The sequence below is a fragment of the Thalassophryne amazonica genome, chromosome 15 (assembly GCF_902500255.1).
Source record: "Thalassophryne amazonica chromosome 15, fThaAma1.1, whole genome shotgun sequence".
NCBI classification, from domain to species: Eukaryota; Metazoa; Chordata; class Actinopteri; order Batrachoidiformes; family Batrachoididae; genus Thalassophryne; species Thalassophryne amazonica.
In genome coordinates, this window is record NC_047117.1 from 43,556,670 (window position 1) to 43,574,974 (window position 18,305).

The 18,305-nt window shown below is 41.1% G+C and overlaps 1 protein-coding gene across 1 annotated transcript; it reads right to left on the reverse strand.

Moving 5' to 3' along the window:
* Positions 1 to 287: 287 nt before the first annotated feature.
* On the reverse strand, positions 288 to 8,152 carry LOC117526583. Its single transcript, XM_034188641.1, has 3 exons — positions 7,643 to 8,152; positions 7,508 to 7,541; positions 288 to 2,109 (listed from the first exon to the last, which is right to left on the reverse strand). Exons 1-3 carry the CDS (start codon positions 8,150 to 8,152, stop codon positions 1,721 to 1,723), a joined length of 933 nt encoding a protein of 310 aa, XP_034044532.1. The 3' UTR covers positions 288 to 1,720.
* Between the last annotated feature and the right edge of the window lie 10,153 nt (positions 8,153 to 18,305).

An 18,305-nucleotide genomic window follows, 5' to 3' on the forward strand; every position in this document is an offset into this window, starting at 1 on the left:
CACCATAAAGGGCGCGATTCATGTATCAAAATGTTAGGTAACGTTTAGTGACAAATGTTTCACTACACAGACGAGGGGTGTCTGTTTGTTTCCTGTTACCACACTGTATAATAAGTAAACAGGAAGTGATGTAAAGCCAGTTCTCGGTATAACCTGGTTCCCAGCAGGGAAGTTTCCCTTACTGAAAATATTTCACTTGCTCCACCTGAAACTTTGTCAAGATTGCTTTTACACTTTCAAACAGGACAAAGACAAAATAATAATAATAAAAAAACTGTCATTTCATCTTTACACACGTTATACTTTAATTACATCAATAATACATTCAGCAACATAGTTTGTCCACAAGACTTACATTTGCAAAAACATTTTTAACTTAATTTTGCAAACTCAATCACATTGTCATGAGATTTTGAAAATGACAACTACAGTATAATTAAACATCATCACTGAGGAGCTTATTGAGGGTTTTGAGCATGATAAAAGACAAACATTACATGTCATTTTTATAGGCTTTACAGAGTAAACCAACAGTAAAAATATGTAAATACTTGGACCTTAACAGAACAACCTGTCAATTGTTTTTGGTATAAAGCTGTTGTAATTAACAAAAAAATATATACACATTTTATACCAGTAATATATTATCATACTGTTTTTAAATGAATTATTTCTTGAGAATTTAAATGCAGTATTGACTCATTGTATGCTGTTGTGCTGCTCCCATTTTGCTTTTGGCCACCACAGGAGGTTTGGCATTGGATTCATGTTATTCTGCTTCTTCTAACACATCTCTAGCTATATTAGGAGAATCGGCCTTGGACCTGGGACATTTTGCTTGGGAGGTTTTCACCATACAAGACCTACTCTGAAAATATAATGAATTGTACATCATATTGACATATGAAAATACTTTCACTGTCTTTGTACAAATATGTTAAGATGAGGAGTTCTGAAAAAAAAAAAAAAAATCATGTGTTTACAATTAGGTAGGTAATACACACACACACACACACCAATTTCAGACTAATTTACACCATGTGACCAATAGGTGGCCCAAGCAGTGCTTACTTCCCAAACAGGCCAAAGGTGTCTTGAGCCCATTCTCCCTGTATTTTTTTTTTTTTTTTTGCATTATAACTATTTTATACCATAAAATTTTGCAGTATTTTCTGAAAGTGTATTTACATATTTTTTACTGCCCCCCATTTTGTTTTACCACAATTTTTCTGGCAGCCATAGCTGCCAGGATTTTCCTCATAAAACCAAGTTATTTTTTTAAACAGTGCATGGCCCCAACATTTATGAAATGAAAACAGCATTTAAGTCTTTGTAGGTCAAATAAACATACAGTATATTGCACATCAACACTAATGTAGTGGTACCTGCATAAAGACAAAAGTCTGTTTAAAAATAACAGTGTTTGAAACATAAATAGATCACCAAATAAATATCAAATATAGATTAGCATAATACATATTTAAAACTGAGGTGTACAGGCATGTGTCCATTCCATGTTTAGACAATCAGAACTTATCCTCAGAGTCCACTTTACATCGTGAGCTTCAGATTGTTAAATCTTCAGTTCATAAAAAGTCTGTGCAAAGCCTTGAAAACAGCACTTGTGCTGGTGCAATTTCACCTACTGGATTTCAGAAAAATACACACTTTTCTGTGTACTGAGGTCATGTTAGACAGTGGTGGTACTACAGATCCCACCTTAGTCCACGAGGATCATCCCTAATCCTGATCTTTTTACGTCCAGCTTCCAGTTTTTCGGTCCATCTGGGCGTACAGTCATTTGACCGGACAGTTTTGTTGTCCCATCCATCCAGGTCACAGTCCAGCACTTCTTGCTCACAGGTCGTTCATCTGCCACAGCAGGAAGCCGCACCTCACAGCTGAGCTTGTCACCCACATGCATGCTGATGTGGCCTTCATTGCAATTGTAGGTGCAATTGAAGTGTAGATCAAGATATATGAAGTAGGTTCCCTCTCTTTTGGGATGCAGATAATGCTGGTCTTTGTCATAGATGAAGTGGCTTCCTACAGAAATGCCTTCACCGTAATGAACAGGAGCCCAGGTCATGGTGGAGGTCTGCAACTCACCTGCAGGAGGAGAGAAAAAAAAACTTAATTCAGCTGCACAGTTTAACATATGCAGTCTTCATTCCAGTCATGAGATGTCCAACTTCCTAAACTATTTTTGAGAGCGATAGTTGTGGACAAAATTATGGACAATTTTGATATTCAACCATAATTCAGACTATATTGTGAAAGAAATGCAAACAAACCAGTTTTGTATAATGAAAATATTTTTTTAAATTACAAATTTATTGAACAAAAACAACAAAAGAAAATGGTTTCATACAGTTAAATACAAATATATTTAGATATAAAATCTATGATGGATGCAATTATTGGCACCTTTTAATGAATTTTCAGTAAAATGGCACTTTCACACCAGGTTTACTTTACACAAGTCAGGGGAAGGATACATGAACATTTCCAAATTACTGCATGTGTCTTGGACTTCATTCGTGATAATGATTAACACATATAACCAGTATGATACTGTAGATTACATCTGCCTGGAGGAAAACTGAGTGACTGTACAAGAAGGAGACAAGTCATCATAACTCTGAAAGAGTTACAGGCTTTTGTGGTTGTGACTGAAGAAGCTTTGCAGAGTGCAACTTCTGACTATTGCATCACCAGTGCTTCATGGTGGTGTCTGTCAAAGAAGGATTTTTCTTCTGTATCTTCCTCTGTCACATCAACCACCTGCATGTCCTCCCTCACCACATCCATAAACATTCTCTTTGGCCTCCCTTCCCATCCTCAACATCCTTCTCTCTTTATATAACGGATGAGTGGATCGGTGTCATTTGATTGGTGCTTTGTATGTAACGTGACATGGATTATTCATTCCATTTACCATGCAAATTTGTTTCCATATATTTTGTACCATTGCATGCTGCAAACCCCACCCACACACACACCAGTGGGGGCGGTGTTTAGCTAAAAATGACAAAGCTTGTTTTGCTGATGGACAACAATTTGAACAAGCTAATTGATGGTGTTAATTCTTCTAACACACACACACCAAATCCACTACGCCATAAGCTGTCTGGAAGCATGAAGAGCTGTTTGGATAAAATGAGTGCACTGTCTTTTGGCAACTGGTGTGCGCAAAAGGTTGTGGCGACAGGTGTACAAGGCATTAGAGGCAGCTCCAATTTTTCCATGAATGGCATGCACTTCCTCCTTTGTGCGCCATTTGGTCTCATTGGTGCTATGTGTAAAGGGGCTCTAAGATATACAACACAGCTGGTCTCACGACTGTCTTGTAAACTTTCCCCTTCACTCAACAAATCACCTTTCTCCACCCAGTCCACCCTGCCTGCACTCTTCACCTCTCTACCACACTCTTCATTACTTCAGACAGCTGTCCCCAAGTATTTAAACTCATCTACTTTCACCCCTTCTACTTCTTGTAACCGCACTATTCCACTGGGGTCCCTCTCATTCACACACATGTGCTCAAGTCTTGTTTCTAGTGACTTTCATTCCCCTTCTCTCCAGAGCATATCTCCACCTTTCTAGGCTAGACTCAATCTGCTCTCTACCCTCACTACAGATCACAATGTCATCTGCAAACATCATAGTCCACTGAGACTCCCGCCTGATCTCATCATCAACCTATCCATCACCATTGTGAACAAGAAAGGACTCAGAGCTGATTCTTGGTGTAATCTCACCTCCACCTTGAATGAATCTGTCATTCCTACTGCACATCTTCAAATTTACTTTATTCAGCATACATTTACGTGTCCTTTTTAAATTTCACTTCATAAAAACATTTTGTTTTGGCGTTTTCTGTTCAGTACCTTATTTTTGTGTATATATTTTCATTGTACAAAATTGGTTCATACACAACTCTTAAGATATTGTGCATTATGTACTTGAAAATGAAGGGTGCCAATAATTTTGACAATGACTGTATATTTGGCCCTTTGATACACTGGCAGCCTATCCAGGATAAACAGGTACAGAAAATGAATGAAAGAAAAATATCACACACACACACACGCACACACACGCACACACACGCACACCTATAAATTAATAGCCAAGAGGCCTCTGTGTGTGTATGTATAGGTTCAATCACAGAGAAACTGGGGAGACTTGACATTTGCTTATGTATGCGTGCTTATGTATTTTGGGTCAAGGATGAACGCCGCCAAAATGGAAAGTTGATAGGACTAATATTTTGAAAAAAAAAAATAGGGATATTAGTTAACAACAGTGAACAATGGACGTTGTGCTACAATGCACCATGAGAGTTTGGGGTATTAAATGTTATTGTAGTTCATGTTAGTTTACCAGTGTTGTTATTGTCAGTGTTTGTGTTTTTGTTGTTCAATTGGTTTAGTCAGTTTAGTTGAGTGCCATGTTACCATTACCATGAGTGACAACTGTAGTGCTTTGATGTCTTCTGCCACTACCTCTGTTTGTGGGTGTGTAAAAATAAATTCACCCACTTGGGGGAGAATGTTTTTCCGTGCAGCTCGCCACAATATATTAAAAGCAAAGTGGCTTGTATACATGTGTGTGTGCGCGTGACTGTGTGTATAACTTCAATTATGGACAAACTGGGGAGGGCTCAAATTTGCCGTTTGGTATGCTTATGTATTTTTTGGAGAAACTACAGATATTCAGATGAAGATATTAAGATATTCAGGTGTTTAGAATGCGGACAAAAAGGAGCTAGTAAATTCTGCAGGTGGCAGACATTTTTGGGATATTTCATAGGCAAAAGAAAGGCCAAACAACATGCCTGGTACCATGCTGAGCTGAGCAGAGTAATGCTAGAACTATATAATGGAAAAGCACCTTAAGCTGATCGATCTGGTGCATCAGAGTTCACCAGATGCAACAGGATTTGTCCACTTTATGTTTTCTTCAATTCAATCACGTACAAGATGATAACATTAACTGTTGGAGTCACTGTTGCTACACACTGGCTGGATTAGATTCACACATGCACTGACTCATCTACATTTTTTCTTACCAGTGCAGCAAATATGAAACCATTCAGTAAATCAAGATTCTTTCCACGGGTTATAACTCAGTAACTTAACTTATTCTGATTTAAATCAAACACTGTTTACTTCTACATAAAGTGTTTAATCAGAGTCTGTGTGTTTTAATCAGTTTTAATCAGAGTCTGTGTGTCACCTGACAATATTTAATCTACTTTTTTTTTGGAGGGGGGAAGCACCCCCCCTGCCAATGTGCTACATGCACAGTCACTTCTGTGTTCTACTTAATACTGCTCCAGTCCAACATCGATGGCCCTTCAGAATTTTCAAAACTGAACATCACCAATGTTTTATATACACATATACACACACACACATACACACACATATATATATATATACACTCAAAAATATAAACGCAACACTTTTGTTTTTGCTCCCATTTTGTATGAGATGAACTCAAAGATCTAAAACTTTTTCCACATATACAATATCACCATTTCCCTCAAATATTGTTCACAAACCAGTCTAAATCTGTGATAGTGAGCACTTCTCCTTTGTTGAGATAATCCATCCCACCTCACAGGTGTACCATATCAAGATGCTGATTAGACACCATGATTAGTGCACAGGTGTGCCTTAGACTGCCCACAATAAAAGGCCACTCTGAAAGGTGCAGTTTTATCACACAGCACAATGCCACAGATGTCACAAGATTTGAGGGAGCGTGCAGTTGGCATACTGACAGCAGGAATGTCAACCAGAGCTGTTGCTCGTGTATTGAATGTTCATTTCTCTACCATAAGCCGTCTCCAAAGTTGTTTCAAAGAATTTGGCAGTACATCCAACCAGCCTCACAACCGCAGACCACGTGTAACCACACCAGCCCAGGACCTCCACATCCAACATGTTCACCTCCAAGATCGTCTGAGACCAACCACTTGGACAGCTGCTGAAACAATCGGTTTGCATTAACCAAAGAATTTCTGTACAAACTGTGAGAAACCGTCTCAGGGAAGCTCATCTGCATGCTCGTCGTCCTCATCGGGGTCTCGACCTGACTCCAGTTCGTCGTCGTAACCAACTTGAGTGGGCAAATGCTCACATTCGCTGGCGTTTGGCACGTTGGAGAGGTGTTCTCTTCACGGATGATGCGAAGGAGATGCGTTGCACTGCATGAGGCAAATGGTGGTCACACCAGATACTGACTGGTATCCCCCCCAATAAAACAAAACTGCACCTTTCAGAGTGGCCTTTTACTGTGGGCAGTCTAAGGCACACCTGTGCACTAACCATGGTGTCTAATCAGCATCTTGATATGGCACACCTGTGAGGTGGGATGAATTATCTCAGCAAAGGAGAAGTGCTCACTATCACAGATTTAGACTGGTTTGTGAACAATATTTGAGGGAAATGGTGATATTGTGTATGTGGAAAAAGTTTTAGATCTTTGAGTTCATCTCATTAAAAATGGGAGCAAAACCAAAAGTGTTGCGTTTATATTTTTGTTGAGTATATATATATATATATATATATATATATATATATATATATATATATATATATATAGATATAGAGAGAGAGAGAGAGAGAGAGAGAGAGAGAGAGAGAGAGAGAGAGAGAGAGAGAGAGAGAGAGAGAGATACACACACGCATGTGAAACTCTCACATGACAAAGTAAGCTACATACCTATTTACTGATTAGACATCAATGTAACAGGAGGTCATTTCAACGCCATCTCACGCCATTTTGTGATGGCACAAAAACAAAACAAGTGTGAGAGTAGGCTGACTAGCACATCTCTATTTTAAATGTGCTGCTAACGGGTTGGACAACTTTGTTGAAATGAGTTTTAAAGCATTTCCATGGTTCAACCTACATTAGTGTAAGAAAGGGGCAGCCTGCAGCTGCTCATTTCAAACTGCCAACACATCATTTGTGGACCACTGGGCAGCACGTGTGTTTGTGATGCTAAAGTAACAAATCCACCGCTGATGTGCACAATAAATCGCTTATCATTAGGAAACAGTGCAGATTTGATAGATTTACCACAATCATACAGCACTTTTAAAAGAAACTATTCCACTCCAGTGTAAAAATGACACCAAGCAAATGTGTCCCAAAATAAACAGACGGAATACTGTAAGAGTATGAGCTCGACAAAGATCCTGGGGATCATCACTGATGGACTTCTTCATTTCAAATGTCATATTGGTGATTTAATAAATCAATAACTATGCTTTGTTTTTTTAAGATGAGACATTTTCTTCCTATCTCTGCACTTCTCACTGTATAAAAAAAACTTTATTTGAGCCTCATTTTCATGACTGTAATCACGTGTTGTAACATTTCTAACTCGTCTTAAGTCTTAATTCTCCTAATTTTCCACCATTAAAATCTCCTCGCGAGCTCAGCCTAAATAATAACAACAATAACAAACAATAAAAGAAGCTGGACTTACTGAAGGTGGCCCGCAGGTAGGCAAAGTTCTGCATCTGTTGGTAAAACACACAGACACACAGAGACAGAGAAGTGAGTGGGTGCAGTTGGTCAGGAGTTTGGAGTTGGTGTGTTTTGTGCGCCTCCTCCTCTCTACCTTGTAGGCCGGCGGCGCTTCTGGCTCTCCCGTGGATTTCTCCGCTGTTTCGGACTTGAACGTCGTTCGAGAGGTTTCCAGTTCGTGTCGGAGCTCCATCACCACCAGAACCCCGCCGGCAGCCACCGCCGACACCGCCAGGAAGAGCAAGATCACGGCCACGAGCAGAAACAGCTGCACGCAGCCGGCGCGCCCCCGGCCGGTGCCGGGGCCGACCTCCCTCTGAGCCTCCGCGTCCATCACGGTGTCAGTGCGCAGCGTGACCATGTCCGAGTCTGACATCCACCGCAAAGGTGGAAGCCGCCGCCGGCTGCGTGCGCTTTTATAGTGGCAGGCGGGCGGAGGAAAGAGGCGGAAGTCATGGGTTTCCCTGCGCCTCCTCCCCGCTGCAGGAGGTGCGAGTGGAGGCGCGCAGACTTTCCGCAGACTTTTCTCAACCTGCACTTGCGCAAGTTCACCCAAACTGTGCGCGTGGTGGAAAACGAAAGGAAGAGAAAGCATCAGCATCATTCCGAGACGCACACGCACACAGGACGACGACGCGCGCGTGGACTTTACAGAGTCTGTGGACTATTAGGACTATTAGACACAGTGATGATTTCATCAATATCGAACAAAAATATGTGGTGTTGTTCTTAGCAGTAGTGAGGACTGTGGTGTTTGTGTGTATCTACATGATAAGAAGAGTTAACTGGCATTAAAATTGAACTGTCGCGCGCCTGTTTGTGTACGCGGCCGTCCGGCAGCCACATCGGATTGTTTATGGTCATTTGATATAAAAAAAAAGACAATATTTCTGGTTGCAGTCAAGAACAAGTCTCAAATAAAATAAGTTATAGATATATAAAGAAAAACATATCAAAGTAAATTCACTAATTTCTTAAGTGGGGATCACCAAATCACCCCCACCACCCCATGGCCTGCAGAGTAACAGTGTTAATGCTGTACAGATGTGTGTGTGTGTGTGTGTGTGTGTGTGTGTGTGTGTGTGTGTGTGTGTGTGTGTGTGTGTGTGTGTGTGTGTGTGCTGTAGTGGGTGATGATGTCATCGACGCTTTGTGTCAAAACTCACTGTTTTTGTCACATGACGGAATTGTGACGTAAGAGTATCACTGTGCGGATGTGTGTGTGTGTGTGTTTGTGATTTCCAGGGACAGGTAGGTAAAAAATGGTTTACAAATAAACAAACAAACAAAAGCATTTCTCCTTCAGTACGTTTTCTCAGTCAGTCAGACTGTGGGTGTGTGTCAGACCACATGACATCTGTATTAAAACACACACAGTGTGAAGGGAAATCCCAGGGCCATTAATCATACATTGTGAAACATAATTGTGAAGCCTGTATTTAATTGTACTGTGTATTTTTTTTAATTAGTATTGTGATACCATAAAAAGTGAACTGCATGGAAGAAATAATGATCCCTTGCAGAAGATTCATAAGATTCATATAAAATATAGGAAATCGATGACATCAGGGCTTTATGCTTCAGCAGATTTTTTTCTTTGAAGTTGAAACATTCACTACAGATTACTTTCTACATATTTAGTGTGAACAGTGATGTATCATGTATTGTGATATGTATCGTGCAGGTAGTACATCATTACTAGGGATGTACCGATACCATTTTTTTTCCAGACTGAGTACAAGTACGAGTACATGCATTTTGGTACTCATCGATACTGAGTACCAATACAAATTTAATGATTCCATTACAGTTTTATGATAACTTTGAAAATATGTTTTATTCATCAGTTGTTCCTTACATTTTGACTGTAACTGCTACCAATGTCATTAACTTTGTTTTTATTTACAAACATTTCACAGGAGGAATTAAAGTATTTTCAGATGTTGTTTTCCAAACTCAGGGGGCTTTGTGTGGATAATTTTTCTTCAAGATCGTATGATGATGAATTCCACTGAAACAAACAGGTAAGACTTTTTATTTACTGTGTGTGAATTTACTTCACATGATGAACAGCAGCTTTCAGCCTATTAATGCATTGATGGACGTATTTGACTTATGATTAAATTACATGGAAGCCTGTAAAAATCCATAAATTAGCTGCATCATTGTTAAAGCCGCAGTGTTCAAAACATATGAAAAAAGTAGCGGCTATAGCCCAGAAATTTGGAGCGTGAGTGTGAAAATCCCACATTGGGAGGTTGACATCACGCTGCTGTAAAGCGGTATTGGGTCATGAAGTATCGGAGATATTTTATGATTACAAATACGAATAAATGAATACGGGATCGGGCCAAGACCTGATTCTGGTATCGGGATCAGTGCATCCCTAATCATTACACACCTATTAAATAACTAACACTGAGTGTCTACCTTTCATTACCTCTATCTAACAACACAATAGGGTGCACATTGTGTGTGCTTGTGTGCAAACTGTATCAAAAGTAGTAGACAGACTTGCAGACACTGCTGGAAAAAAACAATTTACATTTTGGTGGGCATTCATCTCTTTGACATTACAAGCTACAAAGGCTTTTCCTTTGATGACTTTATTTAACATTGTTACCTTCATAAATATTTGCTGGATAAGAAAATCTGAATATTGACTGCCATCCTTTGTCAGGTGCTGGAAGTAATCATGGTTGACTGGTTGTGACTCACCATCAGATTTATGAAAGTGTGGCACTTCCCGTATGTGAAAGGTCACGTCAGATGAAGTGAGATCTGCTAATGTGCTGGTGCCTTGTGTCATGACATCCACCACACAATGGAACCATCTTGTGGCAACCGGTCCAACCCCACCACTCGAAAGTAACCATCTATCTGCCACACCCAAATAAAATATAAGTGTCTCCTTGGAAGTTCCCAACCACTGAGAACCTCAGAACTGCAGCACCTATGTTCTGGATCAGGTCCAGAGAACCACGGCACATTGCCAAACCATCATAGCTTACATTCCCTCAGATTAAAAGTCATATTCCTCATCAGAGTATCTCTGAGTAACCATTCATGACACAAAGCCATTCCAGTAGTATCCAAGGATAATTGGGTAGCTGTATGTGTGAAACATAAAATAACAACAGAGACTGTTTTTGTTGTTGTGTTTTTTTTTTTTTTTTGGTGTTTTGCTGCATGTTCACACCATCTTGACAAAGACGATTGTGTGTCTGATTACCTAGGGTTCCATTTTACCACTGGAGGCAGCACTGTACACAGTGTCAGAAACAAAATGAAGCATAGAAGAAGTCTTCAGTTTTCAGTGATCTAGTCCAGCAGGATTTCCGTAGCACCTGAGGTGGCTAAGCAGTTCTCACAATTCAGCCTTTTTATGGTCTGCAAAGAAATTAATCTGATAATCTTCACAGAGTGGCAGCTATTACCAGGTATGGGTCAGGGAAGGACTAGACAGGGATCAAAACAAAACAAAACAAAACAAAAAACTCCCCAATTATGTTGAAAAATTGACCTCATTATTTTTGATTTAAAAAGTGTCAATAACTGGCAGGTGATCACCGGGAGTATCCTGTGATCACCTGCCTGCCCTGCATGTTTTCCAGTTCTCCCTGCTCCACCCACTGCTAGTGAACTACAACTGTGTTCAAAATAATAGCAGTGTGTTTAAAGGCGAATAAAGCTCAAAATACTTATAATAGCTTTTATTTCCATTCATGCAAATGCACTAGGAACACTGCACGTTGTATTTCAAATCAAAACATGAAAAATTTTATCAACCTTGTTATTACTAGGGATGTCCCGATCAGGTTTTTGTGGCCCTGATCCGATTCCGAGTCATCTGATTTTGAGTATCTACCGATAACGAGTCCCCATCCGATACTTTAAAAAACTGAATGAACAATGAACAAATGCTAAATATATAATATTTTCATTTTAATCACCTTATTTTATTATTTATCACTTAAACAGTGAACTTCTCCTTGAGGTAGTTTAAACAATAATCTACCAGACTTAAAAAAATGTACAAATTTCCATGTTATTTTATTTGTCTAAAAATAAATGTCCGAGGTTCCTTATGTTAAACAAGAAATGATCTAATCTGAAATAACAGGTGGTTTTAATTTACAGATGAAAGGTTTCTAAAAAAACATTTATTGATTTAGCTATTTTAATTACAAGTGTTCTAAACTTTATTTTAAACAGTAATCAGAAATTTTGAGGTAACAACAACAACAACAAAAAACATTTCCAAAGATTTTTATTTAGAAAACTGCTCTATAAAAAGAGCAGTCCTGTGACCTATGTTTCTGTTTTGTACAGATCAGTGGTTTCTGCCACTAGTCTTCCGTGTTTTGGCCTAACGCATCTTTCCTATTGGACAGCGCAAAGCTACGTCGCGCTCAGAGCGTCGAAAGTTGGATTGGGTTGAACTTATGTTTTTTTCTTTTGTTCAAAAAAAAAAAAAGATTTGGTTGAACTTTTACTGCGTCAGCCTGCCGACAAGCAGCAATGCGAGCTCCCGTCAGAAGCGTCGCTTTAGCTCAGCTTTTGACGTGACACTTCTGACGCCTCTAAAAAGCAACGCGTCTCATTGAAAATAATGCTTTTTAGACTGATTCTTGACACCTCTGATGCCTCTGACGATTCTGACGCGTGAAAGGCCCATTAATCTGCAATAATGAGCTTGAAGTAGCGCTGATCAAAATAATGAGAATAAAATCTAGATCGGATTCCTGATCGGGATGCAACGTCCGATTTCGATCAAGTCTGAAACCACGTGATCAGGCCCGATTTCCGATCACGTGATTGGATCGGGACATCCCTAGTTATTACTTTACAGAAAGTGAAGAAAAAGTAATATTAGGCTGTTCAAAAACAGCAGTCTGCATTTTCTTTCTGTGGCTAAAAACAAAAAACAAAACAGGTGTCAAACAGGAGCCCTTATTTAAGGATTAAGGCAATAAATGTAGATGCTGATTGTCCTGTATTTCTCTTTGAAAATCTGAGTAAAATGGGTTGTTCCAGCCATTGTTCAGAAGAACATTGCACTTTGATTAAAAAGTTGACTGGAGAGGGGAAAACATAGAAGTGCAGAAAATGATAGACTGCTCAACTAAAATGATCTCAAATGCTTTAAAATGGCAACACCAGAAATATGAGGAAGAAAATGCAAAACCACCATTCAAATGGATGGAGAATAGTCAGAATGGCAAAGACTGAGACAATGATCAGCTCCAGGGTGATGAACACTCTGGAGTCGAATGACACGCCCTCACGACAAAGTCACATGACCTAATTAAGTGGATGTAATACTCAATTTGCTGCACCTCCAGGCTCCCTTTAAATGCATGTTGAATGTGGTGACTTCAACCTTCATAGCACTTTTTAAATTTTGTTAATAGGCCGAGTATAACTTGACTAATGAGTATTTTTTACACCATGCATTTTCATGAATACAGCGGTCCCTCATTTATTGCGGGAGTTACGTTCTAAAAATAACCCGCGATAAGCGAAATCCGCGAAGTAGTCAGCGCTATTTTTTGCAATTATTATAGATGTTTTAAGGCTGTAAAAGCCCTCACTACACACTTTATACACTTTTCTCAAACAGGCATTAACATTTTCTCACTTTTCTCTCTTGTGTAAACACTCTCTTTTTTCTTCTGTGCGAGAAGATTATAAACAGACACACGCAGAACACATGCGCGTGCTCTCCCTTCACTCACTGCCTCCGGGGGTACGGATGCGGGACCCGCAAAGAATCCAAGTCCTCTCTCGGTGGCCACGGAGCTCTGCGGCTGCGGTCAACATCCGCATCAAAACAGCGAGCGTAGTCTCTGGACCTGTTGCCAGATTTGGCACAGTTCCGCACAGCAGAGGGCGGTGTGAGTGGCCTGCTGCTGCGTTTACCGACCCCGCAGAAAGCGCATCGGAGGCAGTGAGAGTAATTGCGGTGATGCCGATCGGTGCCGCGACCGGCCCGCCTGATAAGGACGCAGAACACAATGTGCCCTTAAAAAAAAGCATGCAAAATTGCTCTAAAAAAAATCAGCGAAACCGCGAGGCCGCGAAAGGTGAACCGCGTTATAGCAAGGGACCACTGTATTATTGTAATTTTTTGCTGCGCATTTATGTACACACACGCAGCCAAAAGGATCATTTCCTTCTCTACTGCAGCAGCGACAGCAGATGGAAGAAACATGACTCCTTCTTCCTCATTGGTTGGCTGGCTCGTGAATTTTCCACCAATCAGATGTCACTAAACCCACATGTGTTCACTAACTGGACTCGCTGGAGAGGTGTTCCGGGCATGTCCCATTGGGAGAAGGCCCCAGGGAAGACCCAGGACACGCTGGAGGGACTACATCTCTCGGCTGGCTTGGGAACGCCTTGGGGTTCCCCTGGAGGAGCTGGGGGAGGTGTGTGTGGATTGGGAGGTCTGGGCGGCTTTGCTTGAGCTGCTGCCCCCACGGCCCGACTCCGGATAAAGCAGAAGAAAATGGATGGATGGATGGATGGATGGATGTTTGATCACAGCCCACCCACCCCACGTGGGTCTGATTGTGTGGTCGCTTTCTCTTTATTACTGGTGGAAAGCATGTGTGGTTGGTGTTTTGTTGTTGTTTCTGTTTTTTTTTTTTTTTGTAAAAATGAGGCATTTCATGAATGTGGAGCAAACTTCAGTTATTTTTTGAACTGGAGGAAGACCGAGCGCACAGTGTGTTGTCTGAAACAGACAGTGAGGATTGTGGTGCTGAAAGAGATGATCCCTCTTTTGTTCTGGAGGAGTAACCAAAGCAGGTGGATCCACCAACGTGTGCACGAAGATCTGAACACAGGGTCGGAGCGCGCGCTTCTGTTTCCAGATCCAGATCTCCGCACGGATGCGCAGCAGAGACATGCCCCAGCGCTGACTGCTGGAACACCAGAGGAAGACACAGCCAATGCTCCAAAAGTAAACAGATTTCAGCCTCGGAGAACACCAGGAGTTCAGGTTGATACACTTTCCACTTAAAGTCTCAAACACCATTTTCTTTTGTTTTTTGCAACTGACATAATTAGAACAAAGTGCACCAACACCAACAAAACTGAGGCAAAAACCAAGGCATTATGGAAAAAAATACAACTGGACAGACACTGAAATGGAAGATCTATACAATTTTTTTGGGCTTCTGATATACATGTCGTTGGTGTCACTGTCAAGTCTCCAGGACTACTGGAAACAAAATAATATTTTGCCTGTGCCCTTTCTAGCAAAAGTAAAAGTAATGTCCAGAGACAGATTTAGATTGACATTCTGGAACATCCACCAGAAATGATCCAGATGAGAATGTAGAAAATGATAGAAAAAAGGGAACAGCAGGTCATGACAAACTGTTTCGAGTTAGGCTTAGGTTATGATGACATCCTCAGTGCCTGCCAGGCTTATTACCACCTGAGGAGGGAGCTGGCAGTGAAAGGATGGTGGCGATGAAGGCAAAAACTGGAATCACTCAATATTTGAAGGACAAGCCAACAAAATGGGGCATGAAACTTTTTTGTTGGCTGTTTCAGGTAATGGCTAAACACTCAAGTTCACCATTTACACTGGCAAGACTGTGACCACAAGTGAGCACGGGCTGTCATATGATGTGGTCATGAACCTGATCCAGCCATCCTCTCTTGGTATTGGGTATCACATTTACATCGACAATTTTTACATGAGTCCCAAACTATTCATGGACCTGGATAACATGAAGTTTGGGGGCATGTGGCACATACAGGGAGAACAGACAAGGATGCCCCAGAGGGAGGGCAAATGCTCTCACAATAAAATCTGAAAGAGGATCTATAAGATGGATAAGAGAGGGGCCTCTGGTGTTTGTATAGTGGATAGACACACGGGAGGTGTCAGTGTGCTCCACCATCCATCACGCATTTTCGGGTGAGACAGTGTGGAGAAGGGTGAAGGATGGGAAGGATGGATGCTGGACGGCGAAAGAAATTCCCTGTCCTACCCCAGTGTTGGCTTATAATAAAACATGGGTGGAGTCGACCTATCTGACCAGCTCATCCAATACTACTCCACCAATTGGAAAACTGCACGCTGGTAGAGGACAGTGTTGCTGCACTTCCTTGACATTGCAACCACAAATTCATTCATCTTGTATCGTGAAATCAGCAGTGTCAAGCAAGTGCAGCCCATGACACACAAGGACTTTATGGTGGAACTGGTGTGTCAACTGTGTGGCACAGACAAAACAGGTGTCCCACAGAACAGGAGCCAGAACCACGTTCCTGTGCCATTTGTGACAGGCACAGATCCTCACCAAAAAACCACAAAAGGCAGATTGAGGTGCCAACGGGGCCTTCAGGTGGACAACAAGAGGAGTGACACACTGTGGAAGTGTCAGGCCTGCGATGTGCCCCTCTGTGTTGTGTTGGACAGGAATTGTTTTTTGAGTGGCACAGATAATTTGTGTTGCATCTTATTTTGACATCTCATTGTTTTGTAAATAGTTTAGCATTAGCATTTTCTGCATTTACATTCAAAATCTTATTGTGATATCTGACTGCTTTGTAAATAACTACAAAAAAACAAACAAACAAAAAAAAACGGCTGAAGCATTTCCTGCATTTACACTCCACAAGCCATTTATGGTGGGGGGAGGGATGGGTGGATGAATATGACACACTCCACATGCCATTTGTGTGTGTGTGTGGGTCGGGGGGGTCAGCACAGTCACACCCATGTGTGTTGCTAGTTTACGCCACTTTCGTGTTGCACTTAGACACTTTTCACAGACAGGTCGAATGTGCTCGTCTGCTCTCTCTTCTTGTACCAGGTGCACGAATAGCCCCACCTTTTCTAAGTGTGTAGCGAGCGGTGTTAGATGTTCGCGTGTGACACCTGAAATTTGGCTGAATTTGAATGAGCATGCGCATTCACTGTCTTTTGGTCGCTTGTGTGCACGAATGTTGTGGTGACAGGTGTACCTGGCGTTTGTGGCAGCTCTGATTTTTCACAAATGGCAATGCAATTCCTCCTTCGTGCGCTAGTCGGCTTCAGTCGCGTTATGTGTGAAGGGGCCCTTAAAAATGGTTAGTCACTATTCTGATCATGTGTTGTGGGTAGGGAACCATCTGGTGATCATAATTCCAATGAAAACACAAATTTGAAAATGAAAAAGCATTTGTGCTATTTCATTTTAATTTTCAAATTTGCTTCTCATTTGAATTATGATCACCAGGTGCTTCTATAGTGAGGACAGTATGTTCACACACACACACACACACACACACACACACACACACACACACACACACACACACACACACACATATATATATATATATATATATATATATAATGACAATGTGAAAAAAGTATTTCTTTTACAAATTTATTCATAATAATAATAATAATAATAATAATAATAAAAGAAATCACATGTGCATAAGTGTTCACAACCTTTGCCATGAAGCTCAAAATTGAGCTCAGGTGCATCCTATTTCTTCTGATCATCCTTGAGATGTTTCTACCGCTTAATTGGAGTCCACCTGGGGAAAAATCAGTTGAATGGACATGATTTGGAAAGACACACACCTGTCTACATATAAGGTACAACAGTTGACAGTGCATGTCAGAGCACAAACCAAGAATGAAGTCAAAGGAATTGTCTGTAGACCTCTGAGACAGGATTGTCTCCAGGGTACAGAAACATTTCTGCTGCTTTGAAGTTCAGAATGAGCAAAGTGGCCTCCATCATCCATAAATGTAAGAAGTTCAGATCCACCAGGACTCTTCCTACAGCTGGCCACCCATCTAAACTTTGCAGTTGGGGGAGAAGAGCATTAGTCAGGGAGGTGACCAAGAACCCAATGGTCACTCTGTCAGAGCTCCAGCATGCTTCTGTGGAGAGAGGAGAACCTTCCAGAAGGACAACCATCTCTGCAGCAATCCACCAATCAGGACTGTATGGTAGAGTGGCCGGACAGAAGCCACTCCGTGGTAAAAGGCACATGACAGCCCACCTGGAGTTTGTCAAAAGGCACCTGAAGGACTCTCAGACCATGAGAAACAAAATTCTCTGGTCTGATGAGACAAAAATTGAACACTTTGGCGTGAATGTCAGGCATCATGGTTTGGAGGAAACCAGGCGCCATCCCTAAAGTGAAGCATGGTGGTGGCAACATCATGCTGTGGGGATGTTTTTCAGCAGCAGGAACTGGGAGACTAGTCAGGATTGAGGGGAAAATTAATGCAGCAATGTACAGAGACATCCTGGATAAAAACCTGCTCCAGAGCACTCTTGACCTCAAACTGGGGCAAAAGAAAAATATCACATAAGCACATAGCCAAGGTATCAAAGGAGTGGCTTCAGGACAACTCTATGAATGTCCTTGAGTAGTCCAGCGAGAGCCCAGATCTGAATCCGATTGAACATCTCTGGTGAGATCTGAAAATAGCTGTGCACCAATGCTCCCCATCCAACTTGATGAATACTTCTGTACGTGCGATTTCTTAGTTTTTTATTTGCATTCTGTGATGTGTGATGAACATTTTTTCACCCTGATCCCTCCAGTTTAGTTGTTCTGCTTAATGTGTGTTGTATTTGTATTTTCTTTTTTATTTTCTTTTGCACATTTGCACCACTTCTTTGCCTTTAACCAGAATTGATATCACAACCTTTAGGACCCCTTCACACATAGTATGAATGTGGTTGAATTGTGCATGACGTGCGCATGAAGCAGGAATAGTATGC

Excerpts from the sequence above, each read along its gene's own strand:
- LOC117526583 (XM_034188641.1), bottom strand. The coding sequence starts at position 8,152 with ATGATGCTGATGCTTTCTCTTCCTTTCGTTTTCCACCACGCGCACAGT. Across the intron at positions 7,542-7,642 it reads AAGCGCCGCCGGCCTACAAG|ATGCAGAACTTTGCCTACCT; the intron begins GTAGAGAGGAGG and ends TTTTACCAACAG. Across the intron at positions 2,110-7,507 it reads CTACCTGCGGGCCACCTTCA|GTGAGTTGCAGACCTCCACC; the intron begins GTAAGTCCAGCT and ends CTCCTCCTGCAG.